Here is a 16,650-nt window from a genome sequence, read left to right as displayed (position 1 = left end):
TTATTTGGGAGATAGTAAGTCACGGGTAGAGAAGCAAGGCATTCTCAAACTGGTATTCCTGTTATATTCCCGAGTTAGGAAACAGAGAATCCTAAACTACTTAAAGGTGTCTCTTTAAGAAGTATCTCTGATTTTGGTACTGATCTCAAACCCTTACAGATAAGAACTGAAAAGCAGCTGACTAGTATGAGGTTTGGCTCACTGGTTTCCCTAATACATGAAAACAGTGCAGAGGTGGGAGAAATGTAGTACTCTACAGTCAAAGAGCCACACAGGGGAAACAGGGCCAGCCTTGCCCCACACATCTTGTGTGTGAAATTCAGAAGCAGAGAAGCTACGATCTGACATCCAGGGTTCCCCAAGTGCTATTCCGTGGCAAACACAGTCCCGACACCCAGCGAGTGTGAATAACTGGGCACAATCTACCATCACTGCTGCTCCAGCCTGCCTGTGCCATGGGAGCACATGGGGGCTCCTCATTCCTCTATTCTGCTCCCTCAAACTCACAGATGAGCCAAGGTAAGACTTACAGGATTCAACGCAGTATGAATAGATTTCTTGTCTAAGCAACAGATCTTACCTAATGGATACGTTTATCCTATAAAAGAACAAAGTAGCCCTCTCCAACCTCACAGCTCCCTGACCTTAACCTCACTCCACCAATATCACCAAAGGTTTAGAGAATAAAATAGACTTTTAATATTTTTGTCATGTGTACAGTTTATTAGAAATACACATGCTTTTCATTTTAACGGTTCATTCATAAAATAGATAACAAAGTAGTGCTAAATATCAGGAAAATGTGGGGCTGTTTGTTTTTTTCAGTTTTTCCAATGCCAATATAAATGTTTAATTAAATTAAAGCCTTTTCTTTTTAAGATAGAGAATTAGACTGTTGGGAATTCTTACAACTCTGTTAGTACTAACTGTTCCTTTTTTCTTTTCTTTTTTTTTTAATGTTTTTTTTAATTTATTTCTAGGAGAGAGAGAGACAGTGTGAGCAGGGGAGGGTCAGAGAGAGAGGGAGTCACAGACTCTGAAACAGGCTCCAGGCTCTGAGCTGGCAGTCAGCACAGAGCCCGACGCGGGGCTCGAACCCACGAACCACGAGATCATGACCCAAGCGAAAGCCGGACGCTCAACTGACTAAGCCACCCAGGTACCCCATAACTGTTCCTTTTTTTCTATCTGATTTATTAATTGAGCAAGAAAGGTACAGTAACGTGATCAGCTATACCACAGCTTGTTCTTTCCTCTATCAAGCACCACAAGAGAGAAAAACAGATTATAGTGACACAATTAAAATTTTTTCCTCCTGCAGAAATATAAATGATTCAACTTACCTGTTTTCTTTCCATTTAGGAAAACAGACAAGCAAGCTATGTCCACCATATAGTAAACATCTAACTTGGTCTGACATCCCACAGACAGATGGAGAGAGAAAGGATGGAGAAGACACTGAGGGAAGAAGGGAGAGGAGGAAGGAGGAGACGGGGAGGGGAGGGGAGGGGAGGGGAGGGGAGGCACCTGTCCACAGAGGAAGAAAGATGGAGTGGTTGCCGGGAGAGAGGCAGCCAGGTACAAGGAAGTGCAGAGACCTGGGCTAAAGAAAACTGTCCTGTCACACCCTTGGGTCCCCTGGGCTGTGGGTGCCCATGTGGGGAATTGCTGTCCTCTAAAAGTGAGTGAGCTTATGAACTCTGTGCTTCCCAGTCTTCTTAACTGTAACCCTCTGGTATGATTAGAAGGATAATCACCCGTCCGCGGGGGGACGTACAAGGAAATTTTCCTCTGGGCCATGAAGACAGTGGCCTGAGCACGTTCACTTGTGAGCTGTGCAAAACGGAGCTGAGAGTCAGCTCCGGCTCTAGGGCCGAAGTGTCCCCTCAACAGGCAATAATCCTGGCCTCTGACCTTGCACAGTGGCTTACCTCCTCAACCATCTGTTTGACTTTCTTCTGCTGGCAGTGCACCATGTCATCTAGGTGTCTGATCCGCTCCCGGAGGCTGGCAGACGCCTCCTCCAGCTGCTGATACCTGACACAAGGAGCAGAAAGAGGCATGGGGTCCTGAAGCAAAGCAGTAACACCAGCACGGAGAGTCACCGCCGAGGGGTCACTGCCAGCACAGGGACGACAGCTCCGCCATGCACTGTGTCTCCTGGGGGACCACCTAGTGATCGACCACCCGCCACGGGAGGAACCACAGGACTCTTGTTCAAGCTCCCACTTGCAAATTTTACCTGTGTAAGGACAGTGACTACTTTCCAGGGACTGAAACAGGTTTGTTTTTGTTTTTTGTTTTGTTTTGCACCACTTACGGCACAAGGAGCTCTCTGTTCTGGAGTTAATACAATATAGGAACATCCAGTAAAATGCCTTGATTCGGATAACAGAGGAGAGGAGTCTAGCATGCACAACGTGATCTCTGAAATCAAGTGGCCAAGTCCTGGGAAGTGTGGAACTGTAGTCTACACATCATTTATTTTGGGAAAATGGGAACATGGTCAAAGGCATTCTCTGCACCAAAACAGACTGGGCCGTATCATAAGATTTCAGTTTTTTAAAACAGCACAAACTAGGACGCCTGGATGGCTCCGTCGGGTAAGTATCCAACTCTGGGTTTTGACTCAGGTCATGATCTTGCGGTTTGTGGGTTTGAGCCCCACGCTGGGCTCCGTGCTGACATCACACAGCCTGCTTGGGATTCTCTCCCTCCTCTGACCCTCCCCCGCGCTCCCTCTTGCGCTCTCTCTCTCTCTAAAATAAATAAACAAACTTTAAAATAAATCAATAATCAGCACAAACTCTCCTCTGACTTTGCTCAGTTCAATGAAACCACAGGAACTGGCAGACGGACTGCTGGCTCCCTGGGCCCACTGGAATGGAGCACTGGACAAAGTGTCTGGTGGTTTGCTTACCACTCACTCCCCCTCACTGCCAGGTCCCTCCTCAGCACCACGTTCAAATCTACAAAAGAGTGCAAACTCTGAAGCTGCAAAGAGGCAGGACCACAGACATTTTTTGGTGCGTACCACGTGGCAATGCCCAGCGGCCCCATCACAATTAATGATGCAGAAGATGGGCTCTGCCATGGTCACTATAATCCCAACCCCCTTTAAAAAGAATTATCAGTTTACAGATCAGCAAAGAATCTCCAAGAAGTAACTTGCCCAAAATGCTTGAATCACCCCAACCTCGTTTTCCTTCACCAGAGGGCCTCTCTGCCTTCTGATTTCTAGAGAAGACCATGTCCTGCTCCCTCATTTTCCATGCAGGGTTTATATGCCCATAGCCAGGGGACAAGGCAAGGTCTGAATAAACAATGTTTGGAAACAAAAAAAAGGGCATTTTAAAATTAGTTTCCATTGCAATGGTATTAGTCACAGCTACTGAGTTTTCTCATCAACAAGGTGCATCCTGTGGTGTCGAAGGTTACATAGAACATTTACAGACTGAACTTTTGCACCCGAGACAGTCTGTGGTGTGTTCCCCCAACGCTAACAAACAGGCTGGAATACATGGCTGTGAGCTGGAAGAAAGTGGCCCCGCAGTGGAAGCCCTCAGGCCAAGATTTTACCAAAGTCTGCAAATGAAAGAAAATGCAAGGACCCAGCGAGCCCACAAAAACACAGCACAGCCACCCCGCCGTGTAAATCCAGTACAAGATAAAGGGCACCAGCCTTACCTCTCCTTGTCAGAACCAGTAATTTCCCCTGACATTTCAGTTTCATGCTCCAGGAGCTGTAGCTGCAGTTGATGGCGTTCCTGAAACAGACACCGACATTCCAATCAGTGGATCCCAGGTTGGGCGGGGAACGTGTACCGAGCAATGCCAGCACTGGGGAGTTCAAGTTCCCCATGGCATTTCTGCATCCACTCACCAGAGTCCAAACAAAGCTCAAAAATGCCAAATCTCTTGGTGTGCATTTACAGACATATTTGTGAATTAGAGACAAAGATGCTAGAGAAAGCCAGTCAGGATTTTTCTTAAAAAAGGATCCTATCAACTTAGCTTCAGATATCCTGTGAAAATTTACAGTTCTAAAATATGAAAATCAGTACTGTGAAGTCCGTGTCCTATGATATTGCAAACTACTTGATTATTTTCTGCATCATCAAGAAGAGAATCTCTGGGATTTGGGTAACACCCTACACACTAAGCTGGTGGGGTTTATACAGGTATATATGCTCACTTGTACAAATGTACTGTGGTAGTCAGCACAGTGGATGGCCACCCAATGATGCCCACATCCCACTCCCTGAAACCTGTGAATATGTTGCTTTACACAGAAATAGGAGCTTTGCAGTTGTGATTAAATTAAGGGTCTTAAAATGGGGGAATGATCCCGGATTATCCATCTGGGACCTCACTGGAAGCAGGAAGAAGGGCTGGAGACAGAGATTGGAAAATGCTACACTGCTGGCTTTGAAGCTACCAGCTGTAGCCCTCAGTCAAGGAATGCAGGCAGCTTCTAGAAGGTAGAAAAGGCAGGAGAAAGGGGCATCTGGGTGGCTCAGTTAAGCGTCCAACTCTTGATTTCAGCTCAAGGCATGATCTCATGGTTTTTGAGTTCGAGCCGCACATCAGGCTCTGCACTGACAACATGGAGCCTACTTGGGATTCTGTCTCTCTGCCTCTCTGGCTCTTGCTGTTTCTCTCTCTCTCTGTCTCTCTCTCTCTCTCTCTCAAAACAAATAAACAAAAATTGTTTAAATAAAATTAATAAGTGAATAAATAAGTAAATAAATCATATAAACAAACAAACTGGAATAAAAAGCTAGGAAATGAACTCTCCTCTACAGCTTCCAAAAGGAACCTGGCCCTGCCAACACCTTAATTTTAGGACTTCTGCTTTCCAGGACTTTAAGGTAATAGATTGGTGTTAATTAAGCGACTAACAGTGGCAATTTGTTACAGCAGCAATAGGAAATAAATGCATCTATCAAGCTGTGCATTAAGATCTGTACCCTTTGCTGTATGTATGTAAATTTAAAAGTTTATCCAGGGCACCTGGGTGGCTCAGTCAGTTAAGCTTCCGACTTTGGTTCAGTTCACGATCTCACGGTTTTTCAGTCTGAGCCCCACACTGGGCTCTGTGCTGAAAGCTTGGAGCCTGGAGCCTGCTTCAGATTCTCTGTCTCCCTCTCTCTGCCCCTCCCCTACTCAAGTTCTGTGTCTCTCTCAAAAATAAACAAACATTAAAAAAATTTTTTAAGTTTATCCAAAAAGGTAATGTAAGAACATGGACAATTATTTCTGTGTTTGAAGTAGAAAATGTTAACAAAAGCGTGCACCCATCATAACCAAAATAGCTCTAGAAACATTACAGATGTTAGTGTAATAGGTTTCCTTAAAATGAAATTTATCAAATCCTGCTCGTGATATCAGGAGATTATTTTACTTTAGGCCCTACATACTACTGTGCCTTGTCACTATTCTCAGAAATTCTTCCAACAAGTCTTTCCTACCAAATTATTTAAAGCAAATCTTTGACACTCTAACTCCCATAACTTCTGCTGCTACAAGGTGTGGTACCCAAGGAACAGACCAAGGAGATAGGGGAATAGTCCGTCCTGGCAGGAAGACTATTATCACTGATGGATAAAGGAAGACCAACTTCTAGTGGGGTTTTAGTTTTGTTTTTAAATCTCTCGAGCAGGACACCTGGGTGGCTCAGTTGGTTAAGTGGCCAACTTCAGCTCAGGTCATGATCTCATAACTCATAGGTTCGAGCCCCACGTTGGGCTCTGTGCTGTCAGCACAGGGCCCACTTTGGATCCTCCATCTCCCGCTCTGTCTGCTCCTCCCATGCTCTATTATACGCTCTCTCTCAAAAATAAACATTTCTTTTAAAATATTAATAAATAAATAAATCTCTACAGTAAAGACCTTCTTACCACCCACCTGGGCAAGATGCTCCCCTGTTCTGTGGTTTGCTGCTGGCTAGAAGTTTACATCAGCCCTGAAATAATAGTGACATGTTCCATGAGGGAGCCCCCCATGACAGACTCCAAAATAAAAAAGAAAGAAAGCTGTAAAGAGTTAGGGCAAGACCTAACTTAGCCTACACTTTAAAAGATCCTTTTCCTACATGGACGTACAACACATCTTAAGTGAACACTACACAACGATTTCTTACATTTGCAGGGCCTGTGAAACCACCACCCAGCACAGAATATTACCTTTTCTGCAGCAGGGTCCCTGAGAGATCACACCCCTTAAAAGATTTTACTCATCAGAAAAGAAAGGTGTTTTGAAAATCCAAAAATAGGAGCAAGCAGGATACAACGCTGCCACAGTTCGTGCCTGTGGACACACTGTTCGTGTGGTGTGTGAGAGAGACGTGGTACAGTTCCCGCTCTGAAAGAGGCATCCCTGAGGGAGGAGGAACAGATTGGAATACCTAATCTAGCTAAACAGAGCAAGCATACCTCTAGCCTAAATGGAAAAGAAGATTTAGAAAAAGGACACATCTTTTTCTGTCAGAAAAAGCTGACAGGACTTGGGGAACATCGTGTGTCACATAAATGCTGGCAGGAAGGGCTGACCTTTCCACCTCCCTGGCCACCCGCCCGTCGCCTCTCACGTAGGCTCCATGTGGAAATCAGTGGGGGAAAATGCTGGGCACTTTCAGAATCCCAAGGGTACAAAGAAGATAAGCTATAAAAAAGGCCCAGCTAAAAAAAAAGTTGACTGGGGACAGACACTCAGGCAAGTGTGTAACAAAATAAAACCAGAGCCACTACTATATGCCAGGATTTCACAGAAGAGGAAACTCAGTTTGGAAGAGTCAAGTAACTGCCCACAACTACAAAGAGGCAAGATTCCAACCCTAGGCCATCTGATTCTGAAGCATGTATTTTTAACCACCCCATGGGCCATCTCTGTAAGATGGCATCCTGCTCAAAAAACAAGGTGCCTGCTCACTTTGTGCCTGAGGGTGGCAGGAAAATCTGTCACCACAGGGAGCATTTGCACAACCAGTACCTTTTGCTGTTGCAGGGAGGCAAGAATGTGGGAGAAAGTTCACCTAAGGTCTAGAAACTGCCATCAATGCCCAATCTCCACAACTACCACCTTCAACCAGTACTGATGTTGGTCTTAAACACACTGCTTTGCCCTCTTCTCTTCAATAAAAGATAGGATTCTGTGCTCCCAAGCAGGAGAGGTGAAGTAGTAATGGACGCTTCACTTTGTTCCAGTCTCTCCCAAAGATGTATCCTAAAGTGGGAATCCCCAGAACACTGAACTGAATGCCATTCCTACCCTGGTTACACCTCACCTTACCCAAGGACTGTAGAGGGGCCTGCGTTGCAGACACAAGGGGTAAGGAGACCTTTCTCAGAATGACTGGAAGCCCAGGTATTGACCTTGCTCACACCATCATTACCCCTTGCTCATCACCAATCTCAGAATGCTCAGCATGAGCTGCTGGGTGCTTCTAGGTCACCATCTTGGCCGGTCAGCGCTATTCTGCAGACCCACATACTGCCATTCTCCAGAAACCAGCCAATGCTTGTTAAACTAAACTACCTCTCCTCCCCCAGAAGTTAGCTGTCACCTGCTAAAGGTCACTCTTCCCCTCTTCTTTCTCTCTTCTACCCCTTCTTCCTGTTTTCCACTTTCTGCCTGTTTTCAGCTCCCCCCCTTGCTCTGAGCTGGCTTCCATGATCTCAGCTGAGCTCCTGCCTTCCTCAGCCTACCCCATCCCCGCCCACGCACAGAAAATGAGGTGTCTTCCGCCCTGCCACGTGATGTATCAGAGAAAGGCCAACCTTTTAGACGCATGCCCAAGAAACAGCACACTCAGGGTGCTGATGTAAATAAGGTTTGGTTACTCAACAAGGCATCAAGGTTCATGCTTGGGACCCCAGCAAAGCAGGGTGCCAAGATACTCATTTTTATAAATAATTATAGGTGGGGTGTTTTTTAAAGCATCAAAACAGTTATCAGAGTTCTGTTGGACTTACTCAAATTTTTTTTAATGTTTTTTATTTATTTCTGAGAGAGAGAAAGAGAGTGTGAGCAGGGGAGGGTCAGAGAGAGAGGGAGACACAGAATCTGAAACAGGCTCCAGGCTCTGAGCTGGCTGTCAGCACAGAGCCCGACACGGGGCCCAAACCCATGAACTGTGAGATCATAACCTGAGCTGAAGTCGGACGCTAACCGACTGAGCCACCCAGGTGCCCATCCTCATACTTTTTTTAAGCTGTCTTTCCTGTTTCAACCACAAATTGGAGGGATGGGAGGGGTGAGTGCTGAGGGCTCCTCACACCTTCAGACAGGCCTGCAGGGGGCTGCAGAAACAGGGATGGGGGAGATTCTGGGAAAGCGGGCGCTGGGCCCAGAGCAGTGTCCATTACCTTTTCCATGCACTCAATCAGCCTGTCCAGCTCTCCAATCCTCTGGTCCTTTTCCTCTAAGCTGATCTCCGCCGCCTCCATCTTTTTATTGGCTTCTTCAATAGCATTCAGAAAACTATTGGTTTCTTCCTGCAAAAAAAACATACCATCCTCAGCACAGCCATGGAGTCCCTAGGCTGCTAACTAGGGTCCAAATGGTGCTGGCCTTGCTAAATCACGTCTGTTTAAAAGCATAGCCTTGGGGCCTACAAGTACCATGAACTCAGATCACGAACTCAACTCCCAAGATTCTGGTTCTCATATGTAAATACAGAAACATCACGTGGTTTTTTAATGGGCCTAGTTATTTTTTCTCCTTTCTCCCCCTTGGGTCTTTATGTCTTAAAAAACAGGTCTGCAAATGTTCTTTCTCCCTTGACTGGATGCTCAAAGGGTCACCGTATTTGCCTACAATGAAAAGGGAAACAGGGGCCACAGCTGGAATTGAATGCAGAATGTCCAGACCGTTCTCCCACACTGCAAAGCACCGACTCAGTCAACAACTCAGACATCTGTTGAGCTTTAAGAACACAAGATAAGGCAGCCCCCGACTCCCTGCCTCCAAGGAACTTGTACTCTCTCCCAGAGCAGCCAAGACGGGAGATGGACAGTCCAACTCGAATAACAGGAACGACAGAATGCCACAGCAAGGAGCCGAGAGCACGGGGGCTTCCCAAAGACAGCGGACACTTCTAGCAAACGGGAAAGATTTCATTCCCAGAGAGGGAAGCATTTACAAGGCCTTTCCAGAGCCTAGGTAGGAGCAAGGACGGGGAGGAGGTATTTCAGGTAGGGAGGAGCAGGGGGAAGGGGGAAGGTCATGGCCGCAGGTAAGCCAGGGACCTGCCGGGAGACGGGAGAAACGGGTGTACTTGGAGGCAGAAACTGGGGCCACTTTGAGAAAAGAGGGGGATGAATAGAGGGAAGGAGGGGGAAACGGAAGGAGGGGGAATCAGAGGGAAGGAGGGGGAAACAGAGGGAGGGAGGCAAATGAATAAACAACCTGGCTCTCGCCCGTGTTAGAGTCCACGGACTCACCTGCAAGCAGAAGCCCTGCTACGTAAGCCTCAGCAGCAATAGCGAAGCCAAGGCTCCCTGCCGCGTCCTGAGCAGCTGTGACATACGCACCAGCAGAGCCTCCTTCTCGGCGCTGTGCTTCCGCTGCTCCTCCCGCAGCTTTTCCTCGTACTGGCCGTACAGCTTCTTGGTCATCTCTCGCATCACCTCGGCGTTGGCTTCCTGGGAGGCTTCCACCTACGGAGACACGCCCCTCAGAGCTCCAGCGCTTGCAGGTTCCGGGGTAACCAGCACCTTTCACACCGTGTGTCACGTGTGGACACGCAGGGGTGAACCCCGGACCAAGATTCTGCGGGAGACAAGGACCCCGTTGGGAGGAAGGGAGGGGGCGAGTGGAGGGGCAGAAAAAGAAACAGCAGCACCTCACGCTGTTATCAGGACAAACACATTCCACATGAGTGATGTCTTCACAAAACAGAAACATACTTCAATTTAGTTCCCAATTTAGACTTGAATTCTCTTGAAAATGTGTCCACAAGTCGCTATCTTCTTAACCCTTTTTTCTTAGATGACTTTTCCTGCCTAATGTCTTTTGATCCTGAGGTTTTATCTTTTATTCTACCAATTTCTTTTTAAATTTTTTTTACGTTTATTTTTATTTTTGAGACAGAGAGAGACAGAGCACAAGCTGGGGAGGGGCAGAAAGAAAGGGAGACACAGAATCTGAAACAGGCTCCAGGCTCTGAGCTGGCTGTCAGCACAGAGCTTGACACAGGGCTCGAACCCACGAACCGGGAGATCATGACCTGAGCCGAAGTCGGATGCTTAATCGACCAAGCCACCCAGGCGCCCCTATTCTACCAATTTCAACAAAACATTTTCTCTGGATAATATTTCCACACCCTAATTGGCATCAAAAACATAAGCCTTTTAAATTCTCAAGTATTCTGTTGTGAGAGAAAAAAATCACGTTATTAGAATTGGGTCAGAGTACAATAAATTATAAAATTAAAAAATTCATGGGGTACCGGGGTGGCTCAGTCGGTTAAGCATCCGACTTCAGCTCAGGTCATGTTCTTGCGGTCCATGGGTTCGAGCCCTGTCTGTGCTGACAGCTTACAGGCTGGATCCTGCTTTGGATTCTGTGACTCCCTCTCTCTCTCTGCCCCTCCCCCACTCACACACTGTCTCTGAAAAATGAATAAACCTTAAAAAAAATTTTTTTAATTCAAAGTTTACCTATAGAAGGAAGGAAGAAGAGAGGAAAGGGGATATTACAGATATAGATATTCTACTTCTGAATATTAATAAATAAATAAAATAGCTGTTGTATAGATTTGACTCTGAATCACATAAATTGTTTTTCTGTTGTAATAAAATTAAATTCCAAGAAATTGCCCACTAAGACCATTCGGTGGGCCAAGAATAGTCTTTTCAACATACAGTGCTGGGACAACTGGATAGCCATATGCAAAAGAATGATAGTAGGGGTGCTTGGGTGGCTCAGTCGGTTAAGCGTCCGACTTTCGCTCAGGTCATCATCTCACGGTTCGTGGGTTTGAGCCCTGTGTTGGACTCTGTGCTGACAGCTCTGTGCTGCTTCTGATTCTGTGTCTCCCTCTCTCTCTGACCCTCTCCTGCTCATGCTGTCTCTCTCTCCCTCTCTCCCTCTCAGAAATAAATAAAACATTAAAAAAAAATTTTTTTAAATGATGGTAGAAACCTAACACACCATATCCAAAAATTAAGTCAAAATGGCTCTAAGACTTAAACGTAGAAGCAAAACTATAAAACTCTTAGAAGATAACATAAGGTAAATCTTTGTGACCTTTGATGAGGCAATAGTTTCTTAGATATAACACCAAAAACACATGTAACAAAAGCTAATAGAGGGGTGCCTGGGTGGCTCAGTCAGTTAAGCATTTGACTCCTGATTTCAGCTCAGGTCATGGTCTCTAGGTTCATGGGTTTGAGCCCCACATCCAGCTCTGTGCTAACAGCACAGCATGGAGCCTGCTTGGGATTCTCTTTCTCTGCCCCTCCCCCCACACTCTCTCAGAATGAATAAACAAACTTTAAAAGCTTAAAAAAAAGATAAATAGAAAGACTTCATCAGTATTCAATATTAAAACTTCTGCGCTTCAAAAGGGTATCAAGAAAGTGAGAAGACAACTCAGTGAGACAAAATATCTTGTATCCAGCATATATAAAAAGGTTTACAGCTCAATAATAAAACATATATAATCCAATTTTAAAATGGGCAAAGGATCTGGTAGGTATCTTCTTTGGGAAGATGACCTATAAACACAAGAAATAAGCTCAGCCTCACCAGCTATCAGGGAAACACAAAACCACAAAGAGACAGCATTCAAACCCCCCAGGAAGGCCGCAGGCACTGAGACAGTACCAAGTGTCGGTGAGGATGTGGAGAAATCAGAATCCTATGCTGCAAGCGTACTTCTAGGTGATTTTTCAAACTGTTTCCCTTCTTTCCCCCACCACGTGCATCCAGTACTTTCAAATTTTGTTAAGTTAGAGAAGCTGGGAGGCCTTTAAAGACAAGGTGCCCACATGAAGTTGAAGCTGTCCCTTTAATATGCTGGTCAAAGAGTACCGAGGGAACACAAGTTCAGCTCATGTAAGAAACCTGGACTCAGCCTTTCTACTTTGTCCTTCCCCAAATACTGCACTTGGAAACTTTTCCACCTGATCTGGGGACCACTAAGCCCGGGACCCCTAGTGACTGTGTGGGTCCAGCTGAGGAGGTAAGAAAATGTCAGCAGAATCGTGGGTGAACCAGGCAGAGGCTGGAAGTGGCTGGTGCTTGCCTTCTGGATATGTAACCTCTGGATAAGAAAGGTGTACTTCAATCTCAATAGGTTACATGACATTTATTTGTATGATTTGAGAAAAGTCTCTCTCGGTGCCCTCCGTCACCACTGGAGAAGTTTTGGTGCAAGAAGCCACAAAACGGGATTTCCTGAATAGCGAGTATCATCAGCTGGGAGACAGACAACATGCCCTGCACCCCATTTCCGCTGCAAACACAGACTTCTAGAAAGGGCTCTGTCCCTCCTGCCCTGCTCTGCATCTAGGTCACGTGAAATACCCCGAGTCCTGCCACTCTTTCTGTGGGGGCTGGGAACACTAGTCAAGTACAGCATTAGTCTCTACAACAGGCAACTGCGGATGAGAGGATAGGCTTGGTCTCTGTGGCAGCTGCCTGACCACCACACTGCCTAATGACGCCCCTGGACACCCGACACCAGACTGCCCTGGAACACATGGGTGTGCACAGGGCAGGCACTACGCCCCAGAACACACAGGCGTGCACAGGGCAGGCACATCTAGTACGCACTGAATACATACTAGTGGGATGAACAATTGAACAAAGATCCTAAGCCAAGGAAAAGACTTAAAACTGTAATTTCTGGCTTTTTCAGCAACACATCTCTTTTTTCCAAAGTCACTCTTACTCAGAAATACAGTGTATGAAATGACAAAGAGAAGATCCACTCTCTTTGAAGCAGAGGAGCTGATCTGCTCTAGAGCTCCCTGGTCAGGGCGGTTGGGTTTGGCCACGTGGACTGTGACGGCACGAACCCGTGGGGTGACAATCACTATGACTACACAGTGCAGGGTGGCAGCCTCTCTGCCCCATCAGAGGCGGCCCACACGGAGAGGGACCATGTAACCACATGTCCCAGTTTGTCTCCCAAACTCAATTCTTAATAGCAACACCTTTCCTTCCAAACGTATTCTGCTTTGAGCAACGAATTACATGGATACATTATCTGTAAGGCCCTCTCCTCTAGCATTGCCTAACGCTGCATGGACACAACTTAAAAACCACAGACTTAAGTAAAAACAAGTTCATTCAGGAAATAATTTGCTGAGTGACTTATATGAGCCATTCGTGGGTCTGCTCCTGCCAGTGGACAGGAATTCAATCTACGTGTCAAATTTGGAAGGGGCACTAAGACCTCCAAGGCACTAGAAGCCCAGCTGAGGAATAAGCCCAGCCTGGAGGTCAAGAGGTCAAGAGGAAGACTGTCATTGGTCACCCATCAATCTTCTTCCTGCACGCTCTTAGCCTCTTTAATATCAAACCAGACAGAAAGACCTCAAGATGTCAGAGCAAATCTGAACAGTGAGGCTTCTGAAGTCCCCGATCTGTGGGCACCCGCAGTGCCCTCTCCGTATGTAACAGCAGTGCCATGGTGACGGTCTCAGCAGACCTTGAGGCCATGGGGCCAGGGAAGGAGTGCCCACGGGGGGTATTCATGGGGTACCCCAATCTGGACTGACAGCAGTGAACACAGAAACCCCCTTGGCGCCTTCAAGCCACGCCCCGAGGAGTTGGCCACTAAAGCGTAGGAAAGGCCAACTAAGAAAACAGAGAAAAGGAGATGGAATGTTGAAGCTAGAAGACAGAAAAAATGGAAAGGGTGTCAGGAGGAAATCTGCACTCCTACACGTTACCTTCATTTTCAGCAGCTGATTTTCAACGTGGGCTACCTCCAACTGCCTCTGCTTTTCCCGCAGCTTGTCCATGGAGGCTTCATAGGTTTGCTGCAGATTTCTGATCTGATCCTTAATGGTGCTGTTTTCCAAAGTAACATCCACGAGGGTTTTCTAGAGGGACGAAAAAACAATCAAAACCAGATCTGGTGGTATGAGAAAACATGGCCAAGTCATGCACCAGGACATCCCTTTGCCATCAGCCACTGAGGCAGATGTCAGGCCTCAACAGCTGCAAGCCGGGACCCTGATGTCTAAGGGGCTGAGGGCTCTCCACACCATGGTCAGGAGGACTGTGGCTGTGTAGTTAAATGGGCCGGCGAGCCTCCCCCATGACACCCCACAGCCTCTGCCCACACCACTTGCCAGTACTTAGAAGGGCCAGAAATGGATTAAAATGGAGTCTTTCCAAGGAAAAGGGTTCAGAACACATCATTTCACACAGAAAAAAACTGGGTTGGAAAACTGTAAGGGCAGAACAATCCTATTTTGAAAAGGAAAATGTATAAGCATGTGTTCAAATATATTTATGCAAAGAGAAAACTTTTTAAAGACTAGGATGAATTTCATCAAAACCCAAATAATGGTTATCTCTGTGTGATAGGATTATAAAGGGTACTTATCTCCTTCCACGTGTCTGCTGTATCTTTCAATCCCACAATGAGATAAAAGCAAAAACATTATGTTTTGTAGAATGGAAATATTCCCCTCTTTCCTTCAAGAGGCTGTCACTTCTGTACCCGGAGACTGCCAGCCAGTACAGCCACCACATGGCCGAGGCTCCTGTAGTGTCGGCAACTGCTTCACCATCTCCTCTTAGGCAGAGGAGGGTGGAATGAAGGAGCAGCAAAGGATAGTTTGGTGGTTCAGACAAGGGCCTGACAAGTGTCAAAAGCCTGTTGATTATTACTCCAGGCCAGAATGATCAAATTGACATTGCAGCTATCTGATGCTTTGGGTTCTACCTGGTTAACTCTCTGTACAAAGAAGAGCTTCCAAAACCCAAAGCTCTTACCACTGCGCCTTGGTTATGGGCACCATCTACCACCACCCCAGATCATGTTCAACTTTCAGTTAGATTATTTGGAGACTGGCGTTGGACACATTTCCTAACACCTTGGTCCTTTTTGTAGATGATCAGTCTCTCTGAAGCCTCCTAAAATCCTCAGCCTCCAATTTGGATAAAAAACCTCTCAGTCCTAAACCTACTTGAATGAAGAGCAAGAATTTTGGATGGTAGAACAGAGATATTAAAGAAAACAGAGAAGCCATTTGGAAGCACAGAATCAGAAACTATTTGAGCTGCAAGGGGCTTCAGAAACCACTTGGCCCAACGACCCTTCTCCAAGGCCCACTGGCTTTACAGACACAACTCCTGTGATCATGAGCCTACATCCGGACCAAGAGGCCAAGGTTCTTTTTTTTTTTTTCTTTTTTAATGTTTTTCTTTTTGAGAGAGACAGAGCATAAGCAAAGGAGGTGCAGGGAGAGAAGGAGACATAGAATCCAAAGCAGGTGCCAGACTCAGAGCTGTCAGCACAGAGCCCGAAGCGGGGCTTGAACTCACAGACTGCGAGGTCACGACCCAAGTTGAAGTCAGATGCTTAATTGACTGAGCCACCCAGGCGCCCCCAAGAGGGCAAGGGTCTAGTCTTGGTTCTGCTACTCGCCACATATCCTGTTCAAGTCACTTCTCTGCTGGCCTCAGTTTATTTATCCATAAAACAAGGGGGCTGGAGATCATCTCAACAGTTCCTTCTAGTTCTAACATCCTATGAAATCAAACCAAAAATTTGGTCTCCCGGTCAGTAATATTGAAAATGAAAAGACTGGGAAATGGAAGAGGTCAGGGCCTTGCAGAAATAAGATGCCAACTATCTTCAGATGTCCTGTCCTGTCTATGAGATGGTGCCTTTCTTTTCTGTTTCCTCCTTCCCATTCTGCTTCTTCCTTTTAACAGTAATTTTTAATCTTTTCATTATAAAGCTCTGCTGTCTGCCGTGGACCAAGACACTGGATAACTAGGAACCAGTCAGGGTCCCTGGGTTATAGGTGACCCCGTGCTAACAGCTGACCTCTGAAGCAAATGCCTGGGATACCAATGTGGATGGCAGAGTAGAAGAATGGCGGGGACAAAACACCAGAAAAGGAGTATCAATGCCCACCAGGTCTGATCTCAGGGGAGGTATAGCACTTGCTGAATGGCACGGAATGAAAAGATGTCCAAGAGAGAAGAAAAGGGAGCCTTTCCAAGATGCGTTGATGGCTGGAGAAAGGGAAAAAAACAAAGGTTCCTGAATAAACCAGACCAGACCAAGGGCTGGCCTGAGGTCTGGAAGGGGGTGGGGCAGTGATGGAGACTGGAATGCACTAAGAAGGGCGATGAATGGGTGAGGCTTAGAGACCCAACCAGAAATGGCCTCCCAGGGGCGCCTGGGTGGCCCAGCTGGTTAAGTGTCAGACTCTTGATTCTCACAGTTCATGATATGGAGCCCACCTCAGAGTCTGTGTTGCTTAGAGCCTGCTTGGAGTTCTTTCTCTCTCTCTCTCTCTCTGCCCCTCCCCCACTTGTGCACAGGCACGCACACACACACTCGCGCTCTCTCTCTCTCTCAAAATAAATAAAAAGGGAAGGGAAGGGAAGGGAAGGGAAGGGAGGGGAAGGGAGGGGAAGGGAGGGGAAGGGAGGGGAAGGGAGGGGAAGGGA

General features: G+C 46.5%; 1 protein-coding gene across 3 annotated transcripts in view; it reads right to left on the bottom strand.

The window, feature by feature from the left end:
* LOC120230842 (myocardial zonula adherens protein) overlaps nucleotides 1-16,650 on the bottom strand; it is a 92,469-nt gene that overhangs the window by 41,551 nt on the left and 34,268 nt on the right. For all 3 annotated transcript variants that reach the window (XM_039230587.1, XM_039230588.1, XM_039230589.1), the window contains exons 6-10: nucleotides 13,905-14,057; nucleotides 9,534-9,659; nucleotides 8,367-8,495; nucleotides 3,688-3,767; nucleotides 1,932-2,037 (exon numbers count right to left, since the gene is read on the bottom strand). In XM_039230587.1, coding sequence (XP_039086518.1) covers nucleotides 1,932-2,037; nucleotides 3,688-3,767; nucleotides 8,367-8,495; nucleotides 9,534-9,659; nucleotides 13,905-14,057 — 594 coding nt within the window. The remainder of the gene's footprint in view (nucleotides 1-1,931; nucleotides 2,038-3,687; nucleotides 3,768-8,366; nucleotides 8,496-9,533; nucleotides 9,660-13,904; nucleotides 14,058-16,650) is intronic.

Source organism: Hyaena hyaena, unplaced genomic scaffold (genome assembly GCF_003009895.1).
Source record: "Hyaena hyaena isolate Hyena2069 unplaced genomic scaffold, ASM300989v1 scaffold_49, whole genome shotgun sequence".
Classification (NCBI taxonomy): domain Eukaryota; kingdom Metazoa; phylum Chordata; class Mammalia; order Carnivora; family Hyaenidae; genus Hyaena; species Hyaena hyaena.
This window is presented reverse-complemented; position numbering and strand designations above follow the sequence as displayed.